Raw genomic sequence first — 22,216 nt, 5'->3', positions numbered from 1 at the left:
CTATTTTGAAATCATGGTCACATGTATAATACTCTATGGAAAAACATTGATCTACCATGTCTCATAGGTCATGAACAGCACACTTCTCAAAATTCAAATTACCTTAACTACCTAATAGCAACATCAACAAATCTACATAAAAGTGGGGACATATGGTCAGTGCATTCACTTGATCACAAGTTATCAAAACAAAGAATAAAATACATAGTTAAAAATCTCGAACTGTTCCTCATAAAAAGAATATGAGAAAAATTTTGTTGATAGTGTTAAATATATAAAACTGGTGACAGAAGCACAGTAGACAAGCTGTAAGTTATGAACGTATCACGCCAGGAACTGAATAACCATTGGCTATCTTTTTCAAGTGTAACATTAAAAACAGAAATATATCTAAAATAAATAATAAAAAAAAGAAGAAGACAAAACTACATAGGAATTCATATTTTTATTTCTGTATTTCTTAGTGCAAAGACAACTCAAATACATTAGGATAATAATTCACATTGAACACAAATGACTGTAAATGGAAAAACAAAGAACCATAACAGACATGCATAAGGAAGTCACTTAAAAAACTTTTCTTTTCAAAAAGCATTAACTATCCAATGCTTTCCACTCACAATAATTCTTAAGGCTGGTTGAACTATACAAAATTAGGTACTGCAATTTATCACATTATTTACCCCAATTACAATATTGTGCTACATGTTCAATATATAATAGGGTGTGATGTATAATGACCAGCACTGTATCACAGCATGAATATAATAAAAGATAATTATGCCACTTTCACTAACTGCAGTGAATTCTGAAAATACCTCAAACAAATACTGAAAAATTCCAGTTACTCATAACATGGAGCAATACAGGAACTGACAATTTTTATATTTAATTTCACAGACAACTGCCCCATTCTCATATTATCAATTTAGTAAATTAAAAAAGCTGTCAAAAGTGACACCAAAGTACGCCCTTGCATGAGCCCTCACGTTAAATATGTCCTCTGTGCAAATGTAATCTTCTGACAGTTCCAACTGTCAGTCTACAGCTGCCTCACAGCATCAGTTATGTTGTGTTTATGTTCAATAATCAAAATGTAATTGTATTCTTAGCTTTAGACTTCCTTGGCAACTGATGCCTTAAACAATAAAATGAAAATAAACATTTAAATTAGGTGGTTGTTTTAATGTCAACAAAATTCACTGTCAATAGACCATACACTTAAAAAGTACATGCAGGCTGAAGTGTTTACACTGGCAACATATTTTTATGTTAACACAAATAGACAAAATATCAAAGGTACCTTTAGTATCAAAACACAAATTCCATGAACCATACAAAGTTCTCACCCAGTTTTATAGGGTAAAAATAACTTAGTGAGCAACTGAATTTTTCTCAGATTCTGGATACAAATCACATCACTTCTAACACCAGCTAAAGGCTGGTAACAGATACCTGAACATTACAGCTGTTGCACTGAAAATGCATACTCAGAAAAACTGCTTTCTCACTTGTTGCCTTTCTTTATGAAACAAAGTTTCCCCACAACTGTTTCATGAAAGTACATGCAAAGGATAAAAATAATCAAAATTTGTGTATCAATGTAACGCACTTAACCTGCTTTATCATGTTCCTGAAATACAGACAATTTCCAACATTTTTTTATATAGTGAAAATAAATATTTCACATTAGGATTAAATAAGAATTATTACAACCTCTATACTTTGCATTAAAATAATGCTGTTTTCCGAAGTTCAAGCCATAGACTCCTTGTTATACAAACATCACAACACATTACAAAACCCTCTAAGTTTAAAACTCTACAATTACTGGACTGTTACCTGACATGGTCACATACTTCTACAAGAGTAAAACAAATTGTTTAAGATATAACCATAGAATTCAATGGCAAAATTGCATCAAAATTTAACTGTACTCTTACAGCTATACTGAAACCCTTAATTCTAGTCCAATATAGTCTACCCAAGAGTAAATACTTCAGTATAGCGTTTCATAACCACAATCTGAAACCCAGTATTTAAACAGACCACTCTTATTTGGAAAATTCCACTAATTCTATGCAAAGTATAGCTTGTATTCTTTGTACCTGATACAAACTGCCTCTCCGCTTCAATGGGGCCTTTCCGACCAGGAAATACACTCACATATGAAGGTCTGGGAAACAAACAAAAATGGCAAATTCTGGAAAACAGTACATAGTGAAAAATTACTGTCAGTTAAGACCTGTGCGAATTTATTGGGAGGTTTTCCTATGTATACTGCTTCACAGAATGTTTTGTAGGTGCATTTTCTGATCAGAACGGCCCGGCTCAGGATCTGCCACAAGTAATTACTTGCATCGACTTGCAGCGGTCTTTAGCATTAAAAAGCGACTTGAGGTTTACAGATCATATCAAGATAATTAACAATGGGACAAAACTTTCAAAGAGGTGGTCAATCACAGCAAAGTGCACTCTATACCATTTACAGACAAAATTCTTTAACATCCATGACTCCTGACTGCCTTCCAGAGGGCGCACTGTGTGACCACCTCATGAAGCAATTATTCACTTTTTTGATAAGATCTTTAGATACTCAAGTGCATTTTTTGCAGCTGATGATTGTGCTTCCTTTGTGTCATTTCCAGAACCATAACATACGGCCACAGGAACAGTTGAAAGCTGAACGAGACATTGTGTTTTACCTGTGAAATATACAAATTTATGAATATTCCTACAAGGAGTGTAATTTTTCAAAATACCTACAAATTTCAACCAACTGTTGAAGCAAAGTATAATGACTTTATAATATCTACATATTTCACTTAAATCATTTTAGCTGCCAATAAAATAACATCAGTAAATAACATAGTGTGTGCAAATGATCTTTTTAAACAAAAAACCAAACAAATTTAAAGCAGAAATAAACAAGTAGTACACCTTATGATAAAATGTCAATTACAGACTTTTTTCCTTTATTACATGAGGTTGGTAGCAGGCCTAGTTCTGCATCATTAGTAAGTGAAAGTACATATCAAAAATTTAAAAAAAAAATTAAAATAGGCTGGATCCCACCGTATTTTTAATTCTGCTCTATTTCTAATTCAATTTACATTATGGAATATGCAAGACCGACTTATTCACGAAATCATGCATATTTTGCAGTGTGGCTTTGGTCAAGATCTTCACACAGAATATTAATTACAGAGAAGCAATTCTCCAAAATGAAACTGGAATCATTTTTTTAAAAGTTACTTATCAGATGACAGCATACACACAGAAAGCAAAATAAAAGCTCTTGCTGTAACATGGATTGCACACTGACCCTTGTTGATGGCCCAACACTGAAATCTGCAGCAATCTGCGGAAGGATTGTACTTCTGTCACGTTGGTCCTGCTCTTGCAGGATCTTTTTCCGCCTTTTCCAATTGTCAACAGTCCAATGTCAGTGCTGACTTTTTCCGCCCTCAGCAATGTTGAAGATTTGATGTTTTACTGGATATTCATGGTACACTCACTCATGAAATGGTTGTATGAGAAATACCCACTTCATAGCTACCTCGGAGATGCTGTGTCCCACAACTTGCACCAACTACAACACCACGTTCAAACTCAATTAAATCTTGATAATCTGCACTGTAGCAGCAGAAACTGATCTAAAACTGCGCTAGACACTTGTTGTCTTATATTGGCATTGCTGATTGCAGTGCCATATTCTGTCTGTTTACATGTCTCTATATTTGAATATGCATTCCTATACCAGTTTATTTGGCACTTCAGAGTATAATGTAACAATATTGCGGAAATGCTGAGTCGCAGATAGGCACAACATGAAGATCGTCACAAAGCTTTCGGCCAGTTAAGGCCTTCATCAACAACACACACACACACACACACACACACACGCACGCACGCACGCACGCACGCACACACACACACACACACACACACACACACACACACACACACACAAACTGCAGTCTCAGGGGCAGCTCCAACCACACTATTACATTCCATCCAGGATTTTCGGTGTATAATGTCATTTTTTAAAATCTTATTAAATGTTCCCTGAAGCCATTTGTCTGCACATGCCAAGAAGTTGTCATCCTGTGGGTGATAAGGCACCGTGAAGTAACTCCTGATCAGTCTGAAGCGAAACACTTTCACAATTCACTGTTTTATTAACTGGTCCTGGGGGTGATAGGCATTTGCTTCCCACGCTTGAAGTGCCTACAATGGCTTACACAATGTCTGTCCTATCAGTAGAAGCGCATCCAGTAATACCTGCTTCTTATTTTATCAATGATTGCTGATTACCAGATGTCTGAGTCTAATACCACTTTTAGCAATCGCTGGCTGTAAATTAATGGGGATGATGAGACATCATTTCTGTCCCACTGGAACTTTCATACAATATTCATCTATTACTATAACTTCTCCTTTGACAGCATCTCTATGGTATTCAGTAATGCTAGATCTTCCCTTTGTTCTGCTAAAATGTTCACTACTGAATTGATGAATATGATATCACGAGTGCTGTACAGAAAAGAGTCAACATTGTTTAATTACAAAATTTGGGAATTTATATAAGAAGGGCAACACTGGTCTGTCGCAGAATTCTAGAACATATTCTCAGTTAGAATCTGATAAATTTCCTTGAGATGCAAGAACTTCTGTTCAAAAACCAGCATGGATTTAGAAAGTATCACTCATGTGAAACACAGTTTGTCCTTTTCTCAGACAATATCCTGTCAATCATGGGTGAAGGGCAACATGTAGATTCCATATTCCTAAATTTCCGAAAAGCATTGGACATGGTGCCACACTACAGACTGTTAACTAAGGTATGAACATATGAATAGGTTCCCAGATATGCGACTGGCTTTAAGACTTCTTAAAATTCTTTATATACATAAATGATCTGACAGATAAAGCAAGCAACAATCTGTGGCTGTTTGCTGATGTTGTTGCCGTTGTTGTTGTTGTTGTTGTTGTGGGAAGGTGGTGTCTTCTTGTGACAGCAGCAGTACACAAGATGACTTGGACAAAATTTCTGGTTGGTGTGATGAATGGCAGCTTGTTCTAAATGTAGAAGAATGCAAGTTAATGGAATTGCATACAAGAAACAATACCTCAATTTTTCAATGCAGCATTAGTAGTGTGCTGCTGACATTCACCCAGATTAAATACCTAGGTGTAACTTGGCAAAGTGATAGAAAAAGGAATGAGCAGTAAGGACGGTAGTAGGGAAGTCAAACGGTCAACTTTGGTTAATTGGGTGAATTTTAGGAAAGTTTGGTTCACTTGAGGAGACCATGTACAGATCACTCTTGCAACCCATAGTTCAGTACTGTTCAAGTGTTTGGGATCCTCACCAGGTTGGATTAAATGAAGACACTGAAGCCATTCAGAGGCAGATTGCTACATTTGTTACGGGTAGGTTCAATCAGCACACAAGTATTACGGAGAAGCTACAAGAACTTAAATGGGAATCACTGGAGGGAAGATGACATTCTTTTCACAGGAAACTATTGAGAAACTTCAGATAACCAGCATATGAAACTATGTGAGGAATGTTTCTGCTGCTACCAATGTAGATTTTGCATCAAGGACCACAAAGATAAGTAAAATTGGAGCTCGTATGGATGCATATATACTGTTTCTTTTTTTTCCTTTCGCATAGAACACGAAAGGAGATTATTATTATTATTATTATTATTATTATTATTATTAATATAACAGAGGGAAACATTCCACGTGGAAAAAATATATCTAAAAAGAAAGATGATGAGACTTACCAAACAAAAGCGCTGGCAGGTCGATAGACACACAAACAAACACAAATATACACACAAAATTCAAGCTTTCGCAACAAACTGTTGCCTCATCAGGAAAGAGGGAAGGAGAGGGAAAGACAAAAGGATGTGGGTTTTAAGGGAGAGGGTAAGGAGTCATTCCAATCCCGGGAGCGGAAAGACTTACCTTAGGGGGAAAAAAGGACAGGTATACACTCGCACACACACACATATCCATCCACACATACAGACACAAGCAGACATATTTAAAGACAAAGAGTTTGGGCAGAGATGTCAGTCGAGGTGGAAGAGTAGAGGCAAAGAAGTTGTTGAGAGACAGGTGAGGTATGAGTGGCAGCAACTGGAAATTAGCGGAGATTGAGGCCTGGCGGATAACGAGAAGAGAGGATATACTGAAGGGCAAGTTCCCATCTCCGGAGTTCGGATAGGTTGGTGTTGGTGGGAAGTATCCAGATAACCCAGACGGTGTAACACTGTGCCAAGATGTGCTGGCTGTGCACCAAGGCATGTTTAGCCACAGGGTGATCCTCATTACCAACAAACACTGTCTGCCTGTGTCCATTCATGCGAATGGACAGTTTGTTGCTGGTCATTCCCACATAGAATGCATCACAGTGTAGGCAGGTCAGTTGGTAAATCACGTGGGTGCTTTCACACGTGGCTCTGCCTTTGATCGTGTACACCTTCCGGGTTACAGGACTGGAGTCACATGTTTATCTTTAGTTGGCACCATAATTTGCTTGTACATGCTTTAATATGGAAGAAGAACACTGTCACTGAATTATAAAACAAATGTGTGCACAATAAAATGTATTAATCAAGTTAGAAACAAATAATTTCATACTAAAACTGGTCAAATTGTCATACCTAGCAACCATCAATTGCCTACTGATCCATATTGTAGACAATGAGTCATTGACAATTCTAGACCTGATTACAGCAGTGGCCCTACTCCAGTCCTGTAACCCGGAAGGTGTACACGATCAAAGGCAGAGCCACGTGTGAAAGCACCCACGTGATTTACCAACTGACCTGCCTACACTGTGATGCATTCTATGTGGGAATGACCAGCAACAAACTGTCCATTCGCATGAATGGACACAGGCAGACAGTGTTTGTTGGTAATGAGGATCACCCTGTGGCTAAACATGCCTTGGTGCACAGCCAGCACATCTTGGCACAGTGTTACACCGTCCGGGTTATCTGGATACTTCCCACCAACACCAACCTATCCGAACTCCGGAGATGGGAACTTGCCCTTCAGTATATCCTCTCTTCTCGTTATCCACCAGGCCTCAATCTCCGCTAATTTCCAGTTGCCGCCACTCATACCTCACCTGTCTCTCAACAACTTCTTTGCCTCTACTCTTCCACCTCGACTGACATCTCTGCCCAAACTCTTTGTCTTTAAATATGCCTGCTTGTGTCTGTATGTGTGGATGGATATGTGTGTGTGTGTGCGAGTGTATACCTGTCCTTTTTTCCCCCTAAGGTAAGTCTTTCCGCTCCCGGGATTGGAATGACTCCTTACCCTCTCCCTTAAAACCCACATCCTTTCGTCTTTCCCTCTCCTTCCCTCTTTCCTGATGAGGCAACAGTTTGTTGCGAAAGCTTGAATTTTGTGTGTATATTTGTGTTTGTTTGTGTGTCTATCGACCTGCCAGCGCTTTTGTTTGGTAAGTCTCATCATCTTTCTTTTTAGATATATTATTATTATTAGACGCAGATGGACTGTACAGTCATTATGTTATGTTACTGTAATGGTGTATTTCTGAAGTTTCAATCTTGCAATCTTCCTCATGAAACCTTCAGTCTTTTCAGTCAGCATAATGAATTGTGTTTAGTAACAAAAGTGATTTGTGCACCATATAAATTCGGTCAGAACTTATTCATGGCCCAAACAACAACAAAGCATTCTGGTCTTTGAGAGTAGAGTACAAACTCGCCAATACAAGCATCGAAGTTCCGACTCCCTGGTTAGTCTAACCATCGCACTTCGGTGTTAGTTTACGTACATGGACCACTGCTGTAATCAGGTCTAGAATTGTCAATGACTCATTGTCTACAATATGGATCAGTAGGCAATTGATGGTTGCTAGGTATGACAATTTGACCAGTTTTAGTATGAAATTATTTGTTTCTAACTTGATTAATACATTTTATTGTGCACACATTTGTTTTATAATTCAGTGACAGTGTTCTTCTTCCATATTAAAGCATGTACAAGCAAATTATGGTGCCAACTAAAGATAAACATGTGACACTGCATTTACAACTGGATATTGAGTTCCTGAGTGGATCAGTACAGCTGACACTGACTGCACAACAGAAGCTTTGTGTATTAGGAAATGGCAGAACATAGCACCAAAATCAAGGTTGTCATCTGCTATGTAATGAACAGTACCCACTTTTACATGCTGCTTAAGAACAGAATTTTTTTTTACCATGTGACTCATGTTTTAAACAGTTAAGTGCAAATTAGTTGCATGTCAATTCAATACAGTAACAAAATATGTACTAATGTTGAACTTTTACTCACAGTAACAGTATCTTACCAACTGATACAGGCACTATTGTAGATTACAGATTCATACACAACTGTTTAGTGTGGGAATGTTTAGGTTTTGTTTTAATGTGGAACAGTATTTCAGACAATATATGCAGTTGAAAATTATAATTGTACTCTACTGTATTGTGATGGATCAATAAAAGTGTTCCTCTGATAATCTGACCTTTTTTGCAATTCCGACAACATTCCTAGTCCCGTTGAGGACAGATTAGTGAGGTTCTACTGTATTCTGGATGCAAAACCAATCACTGTTGCAGCAACTTCCAGGATTTGCATTAGAACTGCACCCATTTCATAAACATTAGCATCAGTGTGTAGTTTTGCCTCAGTGTTCCCATCAGAAAGAGCCAAGATTAGTGCATATGCGAGCACCTCCTTAAGGATACAGAATTATCTTTATTGCATAGAATTATCTTTATTGTTTCTATCTGCAAGAATATTTGGAGTCTTCCTGCAGCAATTCGAGCAGTGCCCATCCCTTGAAACCGAACGGAAGCGCATCTATAGTAAGAACACCATTCCCAGGAATCTCAAGCATGAATGTGCCTAGAAGTTGGAAAATCTGTTATAGGTCTTACTTTTACTGGATCATGATGGATTTTGTTTCCTTTAGCTATATGCTCAAATATTTTTTCTTGGGCAACATGGTGGCACTTTCCCAGGTTCAGGCAGAGACTTGCACCATGAACTTACTTCAGTATAGCTGTCAGGTGGCTTAGATGCTCTTCATATGGCTTCAAGCAAACAACAATATCATCCACGCATGAAAGAGAAACCCATTTAAGATGTTCATTAGGCATTAAAAGCCAGCTATAGTGTAGTGTAGACAGACCATATATCATAATTTAACTCTTAGAGGCCATTGGATGTTATAAAAGCAATCCTTTCCCAGTTAGCCTCATCAATCTCTATCTTCCAGTAGCCCATCTCAATAGTCATACAGCAGGAGTACTTTGCAGGCATCAGTTAAGTTCAAGGTGTCACATGTGTGGCAATGAGTATACCTCCTTTTTGTTTATTTTGCTCAGCTGTCATTAGCCTGCCACGCGAAAACTTTCTCCTACATAAGGATTACAGAAGAGGACCAGGGACTCGCCAAACAGAATGATGATGTCTCTCAGCATCTTTTCCACTTTCTTCTGAACTACAAATTGTTGAGTACAGATATTCTTTACGAGTGTTGAGTAATGGATAGGATGATCCCCAGTGGTGATATGGTGTTTCACGTTTCGTTGACTCCACACTCGAGAATGCGCCTGAAAATTGAGGCGGAATGGTCAACACTCACCAATATTGTTCCTTGGTCAAGATGGAACCTACTGGCGGCTAGATAGCAGAATCTCCAGTGTGCAATTGGTAATGGAAAAGTAGTATGGTTTACCAATGACAGTAAAGATGTGAACTTACTGAACTGGTTTGACTGGTATTATTAAATAACTTTAAGGATAAGTTGTGGCTGTTCAAGGCAATTGGTGATTCAGTGCTCTTTTTGTCCATTGTACTAACCATGATCATTGCTGGCTTGTATATTTCTTTTGTGAATCTGAGTACTTTCCTGCACTCAACCAGAACAGGTCTTGATGATGGTGGGACAAATGTGGCTTCAATGAGCAATTGTTGCATCAATTTTTTGGGAGTAGCCCCATCAATTTGGGGCTCAAATCTTCTACAGTTTATGACTACTTGTGATGTTTGTTTAACTCTAATATTATGGCTGCATTCTGATAAAATGATAAATGCAAAGGCTACATTCAATCTTCAATGCTTATTCTCACAATACAGATTCCTTTTGATTGGATATATTTTGCATTTTTCGTCTTCAGCACAACTTCCTTTGAGTCTTGAATTGTCTTCAGCTGGTGACAATCATCAGACATCACAGAAAATGAATCTCTGGAATTGACTAGTACCTGGAAAGGTTGCTGATAGACATGACTTCCCAACACCATGACAACTATTGCCCATGGAGACTTTGATAAGCCTTCTTGACAAACAGAACTCTACAAAATGGGATGATTAATAATTGTACAAAGTACCTTTCATTATGACCTGTGGTTTATAAATAATCCTTCCCACACTCCTGAATGGAGGAAGTGTGTGGGTTGTTAAGAGCACTTATGCTCTTTTCAGCCACAGTTTTAGGATTTTCTGTTTATGCACCTTATGTTTTTAGATTGGGGAAATTTGGAGTATGTTGGCAGCCAAGATTTAGAGTGTTTTAAGGCATTTTCAGAAAGCAAGAAGCAACAGCAGATTAATCTCACCATTGAGAGAGATCTATGTTGACAACTGATGAAAATGCTGAAGAGCCAGGGGCCTCAGACACTTAACAATGACTATTTGGAAACAGCTGAATTTTGCTCACACCTATTCATCATATTTGGGTAAATCACAAGGTGGTGAGGCAATAAATGGTTGTGAAACACCTATGTTGCAGTGAGAAGGACAACAGGAAATTAATGTGTTTGGGAACACATATGAAGACCTTTTTAAGTGTAATTATTGGTGACAAAATGTATTTCAAATGCAATCTGTGAACAAATGGATGGAAGAGCAAAAATGGCACACTTTAAAACTCTGGAGGAAAAACAGGTAGCTGTTTGGCCAGCTCCCAGATGTCCAACCATTCTGTAACCTGGATAGTCAAGATATCCCACAGCCAGATATTCAGCCGAACATTGTCACCAAGCGTGTTGTAATGTGCAAGTCTGAACAAGCGTGCAGGTCAGGTGCAGACTATTGGGTGGACTCAAGTAAATTCGGTCCTGTCATTCACGTGTGAAGTGAGCAAATAATATAATGTTTGAATGATTTAACTATTTGGCTTTCTGCAAATTGTGATCACTTTCACTTGTTATTTGGTTTTATAACTGAAAATAATTTATTAATTGCAAGATAAATTATGAAAAATGTCACTTATGAAGAAAAGAAAGTCTCTCTGGGAATACTTTGATATAAACAGCGACAATATTCGAGTTTGCCAGTTTTCTGTTGTACCAAGTTCAAATTTCTCATGAAGGAGAAGGAAGAGAAATATCTGTGTATCAAAGCCTTGGCTTGTTTTGTTTTGTACTGTTTTATTACACTGGCCAACAAGGAGTTTGTCTACAGATACGATCATTAACATCTTTAAGTAAGTACCTATTCTGAATGTTCAGTTTAATTAAACTTGTGTGGGATGTGTGGATGTTTTTGTGACAATAAGTTATAAAAAATTTATGTTAACTAAAGAGACCTAACCTACCTTAAACCCAATGAGTAAAAAATATCCCAATAAATTCAAAGCAATTTTAAATAATGACAGAACCATCTCCATGCTATGATGTCTATAGCCATCTCCGTAACAAGTTCATCTTCAATATCAACAGAAGAGAAATTCACTATGTCAGAATGATTTGAAAGGAAATTGCTTTGGGATTATATGACACGAAAGCCAAAACATATTACAACTTAATAGCTAAAATGATGCACTAGACAACTTACCATTATCTGTTGCAGAAAGGACTAGGTTCACAAGAATTCATGGAAGAAGTTTTACCCTGGTATAAAATGCCAATATGTACATACATTTACCAAATAATTATTCCAGACATCTATGACAGGATTTACGTAAAAATCTAACGATACTTTTCAGACACACACACAGTTTCTGTAATTTCTGATGCATATACCTGTTTGGGTAACAATACCAGCCAATGGAGTCTTATGCATTCCAGTTCTTGCTATGAAGCCTTTCCTAGGTTCTACCACTGGAGAAAATATAATGAGGGAGATTATTCATCACTGATTCCTGAGATCTGACTGAAGCAAAACACATTCACTTACTCATGACAGTGGCCCTAACAAGGTGAAAAGTGTTCCAAGTGGCTGAGTATGAGTCTGCTAGACATTTGTGTTAATATTCAAAATGCATTGGTTCCATATGTCAACATTTTTCGATGCTTGGCCCAAAGTACTTCAGGCAATCTGGCCCTAGCAGGAAGCCAGTACACAATTGAGGTCATGGGTTTATCACTATTAGAGTCATTCAGTTAGTATTTAGCCATGAAACTGTGCATTTTGGGCCCAAATATTGTGAATTTGTCTATTAGTCTGCCACCAGAGGACTTTGTGATATGGTGCCTACGAATGAAATTTGTATAACTGGATTGGATATTTTGGCTTGCTTGTGACAAAGCTGCTGATCAGACTGAGAGCAGAGTGTAAATAAATATGAAGAAATCAAAAATCAAGTACTGAAGTGCGGTGTACAGTGCTGCAAATAATGACTCTGCATGGTACTCAATAGAATACTCAGCAGAATGTTATCTTACCTATACCAATGATAAAAATTCTCTCACTTAGAGCAATTTCACATTTTAAGAAACACTCAATTCCTGACGTGATTAGAAGTTGTCTTAATTTCCCAGATAACAGGTTGTTAAGTATGAAGAATAAACAAACAAATAAAAAATACAATTTTCTCTCAAATTTTTCTCCACAAATACATATGAGTCCTTACCTGTGACAGATTTTTCTTCAATGTCTACATAAGTCACTTCGAACCTCTGTTCAGTTGCTATTTCTTGCAGAAATTGCCCAAAATTGAAATTTGAAGTATTCAGGGGCGTATTCTGGAAGACAAAATATACAGCATTATATGCATTTGGAATGTTAACACTCACTCACACTCACTCTCTCACTCTCTCTCTCTCTCTCTCTCTCTCTCTCTCTCTCTCTCTCTCTGTATACTGAATTGTGGATACCTGAAAACTGATGGCTGACAGTTATATTATAAATTTAGGAACTGTGGAGGCCTTAACTTTCAGCAAAGAAAAAAAATATTAACTTTTTATGGTTAGAACCTTTTCGAAAAATTAGAGAAGTTCTGAACTATAACTCTCAACCTGTTAACTGCCTTTTACATGAACATTCTGACATCTGAACACACCTCACAAATACAAAAACTGCTCTCCATTCATACCTCACATCTAGTAAATTCTGTATATTTTGCCAATGGAAGAAAAGATTCAATTTCCAACATGTGGCCGGTCATCTTGGTCAGTCAGTACACGAATCTCTCCAATCTGGAAGAGGTGGCAGTAATGCTGTTGGAATGAAATTCTGTCACAATCCATGGGGGCTAGCTTAGAGAAACAATATGTGGCAATCTGGACTTACAAGTCCACGATTTAAATACTGATCATCAGTTGCACAAACTCAATATGAATGTTTAATGATCTATAGCACTGTACAAATTATGCCAGCAAAAAAATTGCCATGAGATAGGCAAGATTCATGAACTTTCATGATGGAGGTGGAGAAGCATTGATGTCTCCCCTTCCTTTATATGTTGGGCAGGATGAAGGTTGTGCATATGTTGGGATCTGCTGTATGTAGGATGTCAACTCTCAATGACTTGTATCTACAGGCTGATAGTTGTCACCATCTGGCTCAGTGTGAAGCATTGCTTCATACCTTGTTTCACAAGGCCAATATCATCTCACAAGGGAACTTCATAAACTTGACCTCATATTTTCTCAAGGAAATAAACACAAGGTAGATTATAAACCCCAGCAATCAATGCCACATGAAAATTTGGAGCATTATCCAGATACCACCCATGTTGCTCTCTGAACATACAGCTTTTAAACATTAGTGTGCTCTGATTGTTGCTTCACTGCGACAGCATAATGCCTGAACACAAAGTACTGTGCAATCATGTGACAACAGCAACTCACCAAAAATGTGAAATGTGAAGAGCTAGGGAGGTGGAGGAGGGAATGATAGTATGAAATGCTACCCATATAGTTTAACTATTACAAGTTTACTTCACTTTAATAGTGGCAGCTTTACTTATCAAAGAAAATTGACACAATGAACATACCACTTCACCAGTGTCAAAACAGTATTTCGCTGGACATTCACAGTATTCTGCCCGGTCACCTGTGTAGTCGCTTTGATACCATGCGTACTGGAAGACTGCCCTAAACACTGGTGCACATAACTGTCTGTGAAGAAGTAACTGCATTTACAGGATGGTATTCTACTAATCAAAGTTATATACACACCCAGAAGTTGTACCAAGTTGGTAAACCTCGAGACAAACCCCTTGAACATGTGGAAGCCAAAAACATCTAGTGGTTGACAGTATTTTGTGCCACCCACTAGTATTGTCAATACGGAAACGCAAGATATCGAAGGCACTATTGTGTAGCTATGAGTCCTGTTACTGAAGGACTGCATGACTGTGATGACACCTTTTGTCCCTTTTTTCACAACAGTTCACCTTGACATCATCTCTAAATTAAACCCATTCTGATCCATATCATAAACATTCCGTTTACCGACCGCTTCCATAACAGCTTAGGTGTCGGCAACAAATTTTTTCACACGCAGCACTTAGGGCTGCTTTGTTATATAGCATTTTTGTTGTTTTAGCATCAGTTATCTATCATGACAATACCATATTTCTTCTCGAAGGCATAAACACACCCCCCCCCCCCACAGATGCCTTGAAATAATTTAGGCCCACCTCCACTACTCCTACCTACTGTATGTTAACATCACATATCGTGAACTTATCACTCTATGCATTATTAACTGTATCTTTTGCAAGCTTTTGGCAATATTTACTATGGTTTTTGATATATTTATTCCAAACATACAGAACACTTTTCTGTTTTAATAATTTAAAGCTCTTGACAGTCTTGTAAGATAGATTCTCTTTCTTTCCATTTTTCCAAAATGGCCTATTGCATATATTCCTCTGTTACAGACACGAGCAAAGTGGTATTTGACAATTTTACATCATCAAAGTATAATTGCTGTCATCATCCTCTTATACACATGCACCAAACATCAATCCACTAATTTCTTCTATATCTAGCACGTCTTCATCCATGAAAAAGTCTGCGATATCTGCAACGAAGTTGAAAGATACAAGGAAAAGCATAAAGAAAGTGTCATGTGCTTTTGTTTACTGTGTGTAGAAGTCTGTTCAATAACCAAAAATATTTATGCTTACTGGTCACGACTTTCAAGAGTTCTAGTTGACATTTAATCATTGCAGTTTAGCCATCATTCCATAACGCTCCCAGAGGTGTCCCACAACAGCTGTGGCTTCACTGACATCATGAACGTAAACCTCTTACTGAATTCCACACACAGCACTTCACATTTGGCATTACAGGGTCACAGTGAAGAAGGGCGTGTTACAAACAACCCGAGTGTACGAATGTTAAAAAGTTGTACATTAGAAAGGCTATACATGCATAGTATCTGCATAATAGCTCGGATTTTCATGTGAGATTGACTGCTGGGGTTGATATCTAGCTCATGTGTTTTTTTCCTCAAGGCAACACAAGGTTGAGTTGTTGATGTTCCCTTGTCAGACCATGAAAGTTTGTCAGCTGAGCTAGCCCATCGCAAATTCATCTTTCATCAGAATGGTTATTAGTGACAGACAGATAAGATGTGTATCATGCTAATATCCAACTGTGCACCATGAGAGTGATGATAATACCAATGTAGCACCAAAGTCTACAACCTTTTTGACTTAAGCATGAAGCATTTCCAACAATACTGTTTGTATTTTGCAGAAATATGATGTGAGCATGTTTTTTGGACACTATCTTAGATCAGGAATCTTTTAGGATCTGTGAAGAGTGATCTCTGTATGAGGTGGCTCTCTACCGTATTCCTCGCAGTTGTGGAATGTCTTGTATTGCTCACATCATCAGGACCATGGAGGAGTGAGGTACTCGTATTGAGCATAAGTGTCTCACACACACTTAGAACACCCGTGCAAATCTGCTATTACAAAATACTGCCTTGGAACCAGTTGTCCCACTAAATACAACAACATGGAGATTGTGGCACACATTTCTGGATATTGTGATAATGTTTTTAAGAAACCAGTTGAAATTAAATTAGCAAGTGACCTTATAAATAGAGATGGAGGTTTTTGCTTAAATTCTGCAGAGAATCCTGCTCTCTCCTTTGAAGAAGGAAAAAAAAAAAAACAGAGCAACAGAGTTAGCATTTCCTTGCCCATTGGTTATTAATATTGCCAATCAGTAACTACTGATGTCAGTCTTCGTATGGTGCTAATGTTTAAAGAGAGAGAGAGAGAGAGAGAGAGAGAGAGAGAGAGAGAGATTGTGTGTGTGTGTGTGTGTGTGTGTGTGTGTGTGTGTGTGTGTTTCCTGATTATGTGCTCCATACTGAGGTTTTAAATTTGCATTCTTGCTGCATTTGTGCCTCAAAATTGACAGGGTGTGTAGCATCTCTCGAAATATTGGTGGGTGTCAAAGATGTCAGACGTCACCCACATGCATTTCGGTAAGTTATCCGAAGGTTCGTAAAGTCCAATAATAAATAACATGATATAGCCAACATCCTCATCTGCCATTATTCAAGCCTGCGGACTTTCTAATCACTTTCTGCATCACAACACAGATTTTAAATCAAAAGTATGCACTACTCCTTTATCGTAAATTTGTAATAGGGGGTCATAAATAATTAGACGAGAAAATTTTAAATGGAATACTGACAGTAGGGAGTGCATAGAAATTCCAAGTATTTTTATTAAAATTTCATGAATTTAAATTTTATTCCTTATACAGAGTATTACTGGTCTTAAGTTTCTTAGTACTCAATTAGCACAGTTGGAATACTTTGGGCAAATAATGTTTGTTTTGGCAACTGTTGACCTCTACTGTCCAACAATATTTTAACTCAATCTAACAACTGAATCACTAATTTTGTATTTTTTTATATAAAAAAATACATTTACACTACCAATGGCTCCCATTATGCGCATCTGCCAATTTGTAAGACAATTTAAACTTCACTTAGAAAAAATAATTAAGTGCTGTCAGGTCTGTGCCCCAGTCTTAATTTTACATGTGGGCAATACAAAACACAAAATTCAAATCCTTTTTCTCTGAATGAGAACACTACACAAACTGAGGTTTTAAAGCCCTCAACTCCATACAGCACCCACAGCATAAGGTTAGTGTTACTCTCTCCAGGCCCTATTCCCTATTCTGAATGTGGCAAACAAGAAGTGTGAAGGTAGTGCATGTTATAAAATATGTAGCACACAATACAGTAAAGTTCATTTTAAAGGTAGTTATAGAAGTGAATTGATAGCAAGTGGAACATTCATATATTTTATTCCAATTACATTATTTCCATTATTTACATACAGTAGTGGTAAAAGATTCCAAACTTCGTCATGACAGAAAACATCCCTAACCTAACCTATTAAAATGGTTGCAGAATAATTTTGCTCTTCTCTGAAATGCAGCAGAAATCTCACCACAATTTCTATTATTTTACACCTTCAACAGCATAGTTAATAGTAATATCTACCTCAATGCTCTCTCTAATCTTCCTCCATGTGTACATTAGTTATCATGCAAAATATTTCTTTACATTCTGCAACAAAGATAGCACCACATCTGTAACATATCGATATTAATTGCAACCAAGCATTACACAATTTCATTCATACTTCTTTCCTTGATTTTCAATCTCAACAGTCCTCACAATATTTCTTCTAACATCTACCAATGTCAAGGCAGTGGGAAAATGGAAACTCTAGAACAAATTAAATCAAACTCGCAACCTGAAAGGAGAAAGCAGCACAGAGAGGGAAAGGAAGGGGCACAACAGAGCTGAATCATTATGACCGACTGCTTGCAGCCCAGACTTGCAACAAAGAAAGTTCTTCACTGGTAGTGGTGATACCGTTTCAATGGAAAAATTACTCATATTATTTGAAAACAACAGTCCTGAGATCAGCACACATTATGGGAACAATCACAATTTCAACTAACAATAACTTTTTTACAGTTTCTAAGCACATAAAAATGTGCCTATACAATTTTGCACATGATGCTACACAAAAATGATTCCTGTCAGCAAACCACACTCAAGACACAAAATTAACCCATGATGGTTTAGATGATCACAAGCTCAAGCTGCTGTATGTGATAATTGATAATTCACCTTTTATTAAAAAGAAAAAAAAATGGAACAATGCTTCACTGTTAAATATCAGGTATGTGGGAATACATTCATCTCCTACTTTACCCGGATTTCAATTCAAGAGTCTATATTTATCTATACTTCTCCAAATTCCCAGTTTGTACATTGCAATGGCTTGATTTATTTGAACTACAAACAATTCTCTCCCACATTCTCCTTACTTTCGTCAGAACTCTGGGGTCTTCCATTTACACATTCTATTAGTATAGAATGTCCTGCCTACAAGACCACTACTTTCCTTTAACTGGACACTAAACTGACAAGAAAACAGTGTATATTTTACATAATATGTAATTTTCCTGTACTGTCACCACTGTGAAAATTTTGACTCCACACATTGTGTCAATATAAAAACTCTTTAAAAGTTCCCATTACTATTTATGTATCAGCCATTGTTATGCATATACTGCAATATTAAGCTACAACTCTCTGAAGACAGACGAATGCTTTATAGCCTCTCTGGAAAACTGCACAACTTTTCGCAATTAGCTGATTAACAAATTCTAAAATTAAAGCTGCCTTCTATCTGAATGCTGTTTGAACACAGCTATTATATCCGGTATGCCATTATCTTCCTCCAACCTTGAACTAACTTATCCAGCCAGTTATACAAAGCCAAACTTTAACAAGGAATCTGAACGAAGATGTAACTTATTATTCTTCACATACACAAATAATTACCGGAGATAAAATATGTGATAAGTGAGTGAAAGAAGAGGGGGAAGGAGAGTGTCTAGGACCAACCAAGAACAAACTATCCTTCAAATATGTTGTCTAATATTTGTCTGCTGAGCCACCAAGCTGCACAAACCAATGTTACCAAAGTCATATTCCTTCACATAACCATTACTTACAGAAAATTTTGATCGACAATAACTACTTCAATTACAAAATGAATCAGAGGTGTGTGTGTGTGTGTGTGTGTGTGTGTGTGTGTGTGTGTGTGTGTGTGTGCGAGAGAGAGAGAGAGAGAGAGAGAGAGAGAGAGAGAGAGAGAGAGAAAGGTAGGTAGGTAGGTAGGTACCATTGTCACAGCTATTTAAATAGTGTGGCATTTCAAGTGCCTGAGCTTTTAGACCTTATACAAGTAACAGTAAGTTTACTGCAGCCAGACCATGAGTGTATCCAGTGCAAGGGCATGGAACAAACCATATCTTGAGATTGTGCACGCACTGGGCTTTCCACTTACTATTTAGTAGGCCTAGGGTGTATTACTACATGTACCTGGATTCAATGAGCTCCACTGATTGGACAGTCAACTGCCATAGGCAAGAAGATGCTGGAGACAGGGGTTGCTGTGAACTATCACAGATTATAATAGTGGATATATGAGAAACAGTGCAAAAAATTATTTATCAATTCAATGCTGAAAGCGACATGTGAGCAGATGTTTCAGTTAGAGCCATCTCGTCATTAAGGAGCAATGAAGTAATTGCCCCAATTGTACACGTCTTTTCACTGCATGTCACAGTATGCATAAACATAGAAAGCATTCACCTAGACTAATGAGATATGGTACATGTAATTACAGGCTAACGGTGTGGTACAAGCACATAAAAAGCCATCTAAGGTGATGCGTTATCATGCATGCCAACCAGGCAGGGGTCTGAGAGTTTATGGAGGTGTTCTTCTGGAAGGAGTATATATGTAGAGTAAAATTTGGCTCCGATATTTCATCAACTCTCACTGGTGAATGGTATAGGAACCCACCATCCAATCATTTGCATCTCAATAACCCTCAGGCAGCGAGCAGCTTTGTAAAACAATGCACAACTTCATCACTATGTCAGAACAGTTTGAAAAAGAAGGGAGGGAAAGAAAATTAGGATTGAATAGCCCATTGCCATCGAAGTCTTTAGAACTGGAGTACAAGCTTGGCTTTTGAAATGCAATTAACCATGTCCTGTAAATGGAACTATTCTGGCATTTGCCATAAGCAATTTGGGGAAACCATGCAAACCTAAATGTAGCTGGCCGAATGAGGATCTGTACCACTGTCATCCCAAAACTGTGTCCAATACCTTACCACAGTGCTGCCATGCTTGGTGAGAACAGTGTGAAGAACACATATTGCACTAATTATAAGTATTACTTTTCTATCTCCTACAAAAATCAGGTAACAATTCTGAAATCACATATGGTATACATACATCTGTCGTGTATACAAGCATGGAAAAAATCTGTTCCAAATTTTGTTTAGGCCCAGTTTTACATTTATTCTTGAAATAGGCAGAGTTTTTGCACCCGAAAGCTTCCTACTTTATGGCAATGCTTTGTGCAGCAGAAGTGGAAACACAGTGACAGCAAACCAGCCCTCTAACTGTTAGATGCCAACTAATTGCAATCAGATACATGTACTCAGGTGTAATTCAATTCCTCGGGAGATACATAACTATGTTCACCTGCTACAACATATTCTATTTTGTGATATAACATTTCCCTTAATAGTCATCTATCACAAGATTTAATAGTCTGTGTGTGTGTGTGTGTGTGTGTGTGTGTGTGTGTGTGTAAGCTATAGTTCATCCGTAGAGATATTTTATCAACAAATACAAGTAACAGAAACAGTAGTTTCAGTACTAACCCAAATTTTCACTAATTTCAAATTTATGTCTAAACAGTTGAATTGCTGCACTTCATACAACATGCCTCTTGTATCTTCCAGATCTGGCTGGAAGTATCTCTAACGAGCAATGCCTAAATCCAAATATTGAAGTGTTTCATGTAAATGAGAACAAGAAATTACCTTGCTCACAGAGCAATAAACACAATGCATACCAGTCAACAGAAAATTGAAGGGAAATTTTTCCCATCAACAAACCAAAAGTTGTTGTTGTTGTGGTCTTCAGTCCTGAGACTGGTTTGATGCAGCTCTCCATGCTACTCTATCCTGTGCAAGCTTCTTCATCTCCCAGTACCTACTGCAACCTACATCCTTCTGAATCTGCTTAGAGTAGTGATCTCTTGGTCTCCCTCTACGATTTTTACCCTCCACGCTGCCCTCCAATGCTAAATTTGTGATCCCTTGATGCCTCAAAACATGTCCTACCAACCGATCTCTTCTTCTAGTCAAGTTATGCCACAAACTTCTCTTCTCCCCAATCCTATTCAATACCTCCTCATTAGTTACGTGATCTACCCACCTTATCTTCAGCATTCTTCTGTAGCACCACATTTCGAAAGCTTCTATTCTCTTCTTGTCCAAACTGGTTATCGTCCATGTTTCACTTCCATACATGGCTACACTCCATACAAATACTTTCAGAAACGACTTCCTGACACTTAAATCTATACTCGATGTTAACAAATTTCTCTTCTTCAGAAACGATTTCCTTGCCATTGCCAGTCTACATTTTATATCCTCTCTACTTCGACCATCATCAGTTATTTTACTCCCTAAATAGCAAAACTCCTTTACTACTTTAAGTGTCTCATTACCTAATCTAATCCCCTCAGCATCACCCGATTTAATTTGACTACATTCCATTATCCTCGTTTTGCTTTTGTTGATGTACATCTTATATCCTTGTTTCAACACACTGTCCATTCCGTTCAACTGCTCTTCCAAGTCCTTTGCTGTCTCTGACAGAATTACAATGTCATCGGCGAACCTCAGTTTTTACTTCTTCTCCATGAATTTTAATACCTACTCCGAATTTTTCTTTTGTTTCCTTTACTGCTTGCTCAATATACAGATTGAATAACATCAGGGAGAGGCTACAACCCTGTCTCACTCCTTTCCCAACCACTGCTTCCCTTTCATGCCCCTCGACTCTTATAACTGCCATCTGGTTTC

The 22,216-nt window shown here is 37.7% G+C and overlaps 1 protein-coding gene across 3 annotated transcripts in view; it reads right to left on the bottom strand.

The window, feature by feature from the left end:
• Positions 1 to 430: 430 nt before the first annotated feature.
• The window catches only part of LOC126252058 (RISC-loading complex subunit tarbp2), a 127,127-nt gene continuing 105,341 nt past the window's right edge, over positions 431 to 22,216 (bottom strand). For all 3 annotated transcript variants that reach the window (XM_049952898.1, XM_049952899.1, XM_049952897.1), the window contains 2 exons: positions 12,887 to 12,998; positions 431 to 2,705 (listed from right to left, as the gene is read on the bottom strand). In XM_049952898.1, the coding sequence (XP_049808855.1) occupies positions 2,569 to 2,705; positions 12,887 to 12,998 (249 nt within the window). In that variant the 3' untranslated portion in view covers positions 431 to 2,568. The remainder of the gene's footprint in view (positions 2,706 to 12,886; positions 12,999 to 22,216) is intronic.

This window comes from Schistocerca nitens, chromosome 4 (genome assembly GCF_023898315.1).
Source record: "Schistocerca nitens isolate TAMUIC-IGC-003100 chromosome 4, iqSchNite1.1, whole genome shotgun sequence".
Taxonomy (NCBI): Eukaryota; Metazoa; Arthropoda; class Insecta; order Orthoptera; family Acrididae; genus Schistocerca; species Schistocerca nitens.
This window is presented reverse-complemented; position numbering and strand designations above follow the sequence as displayed.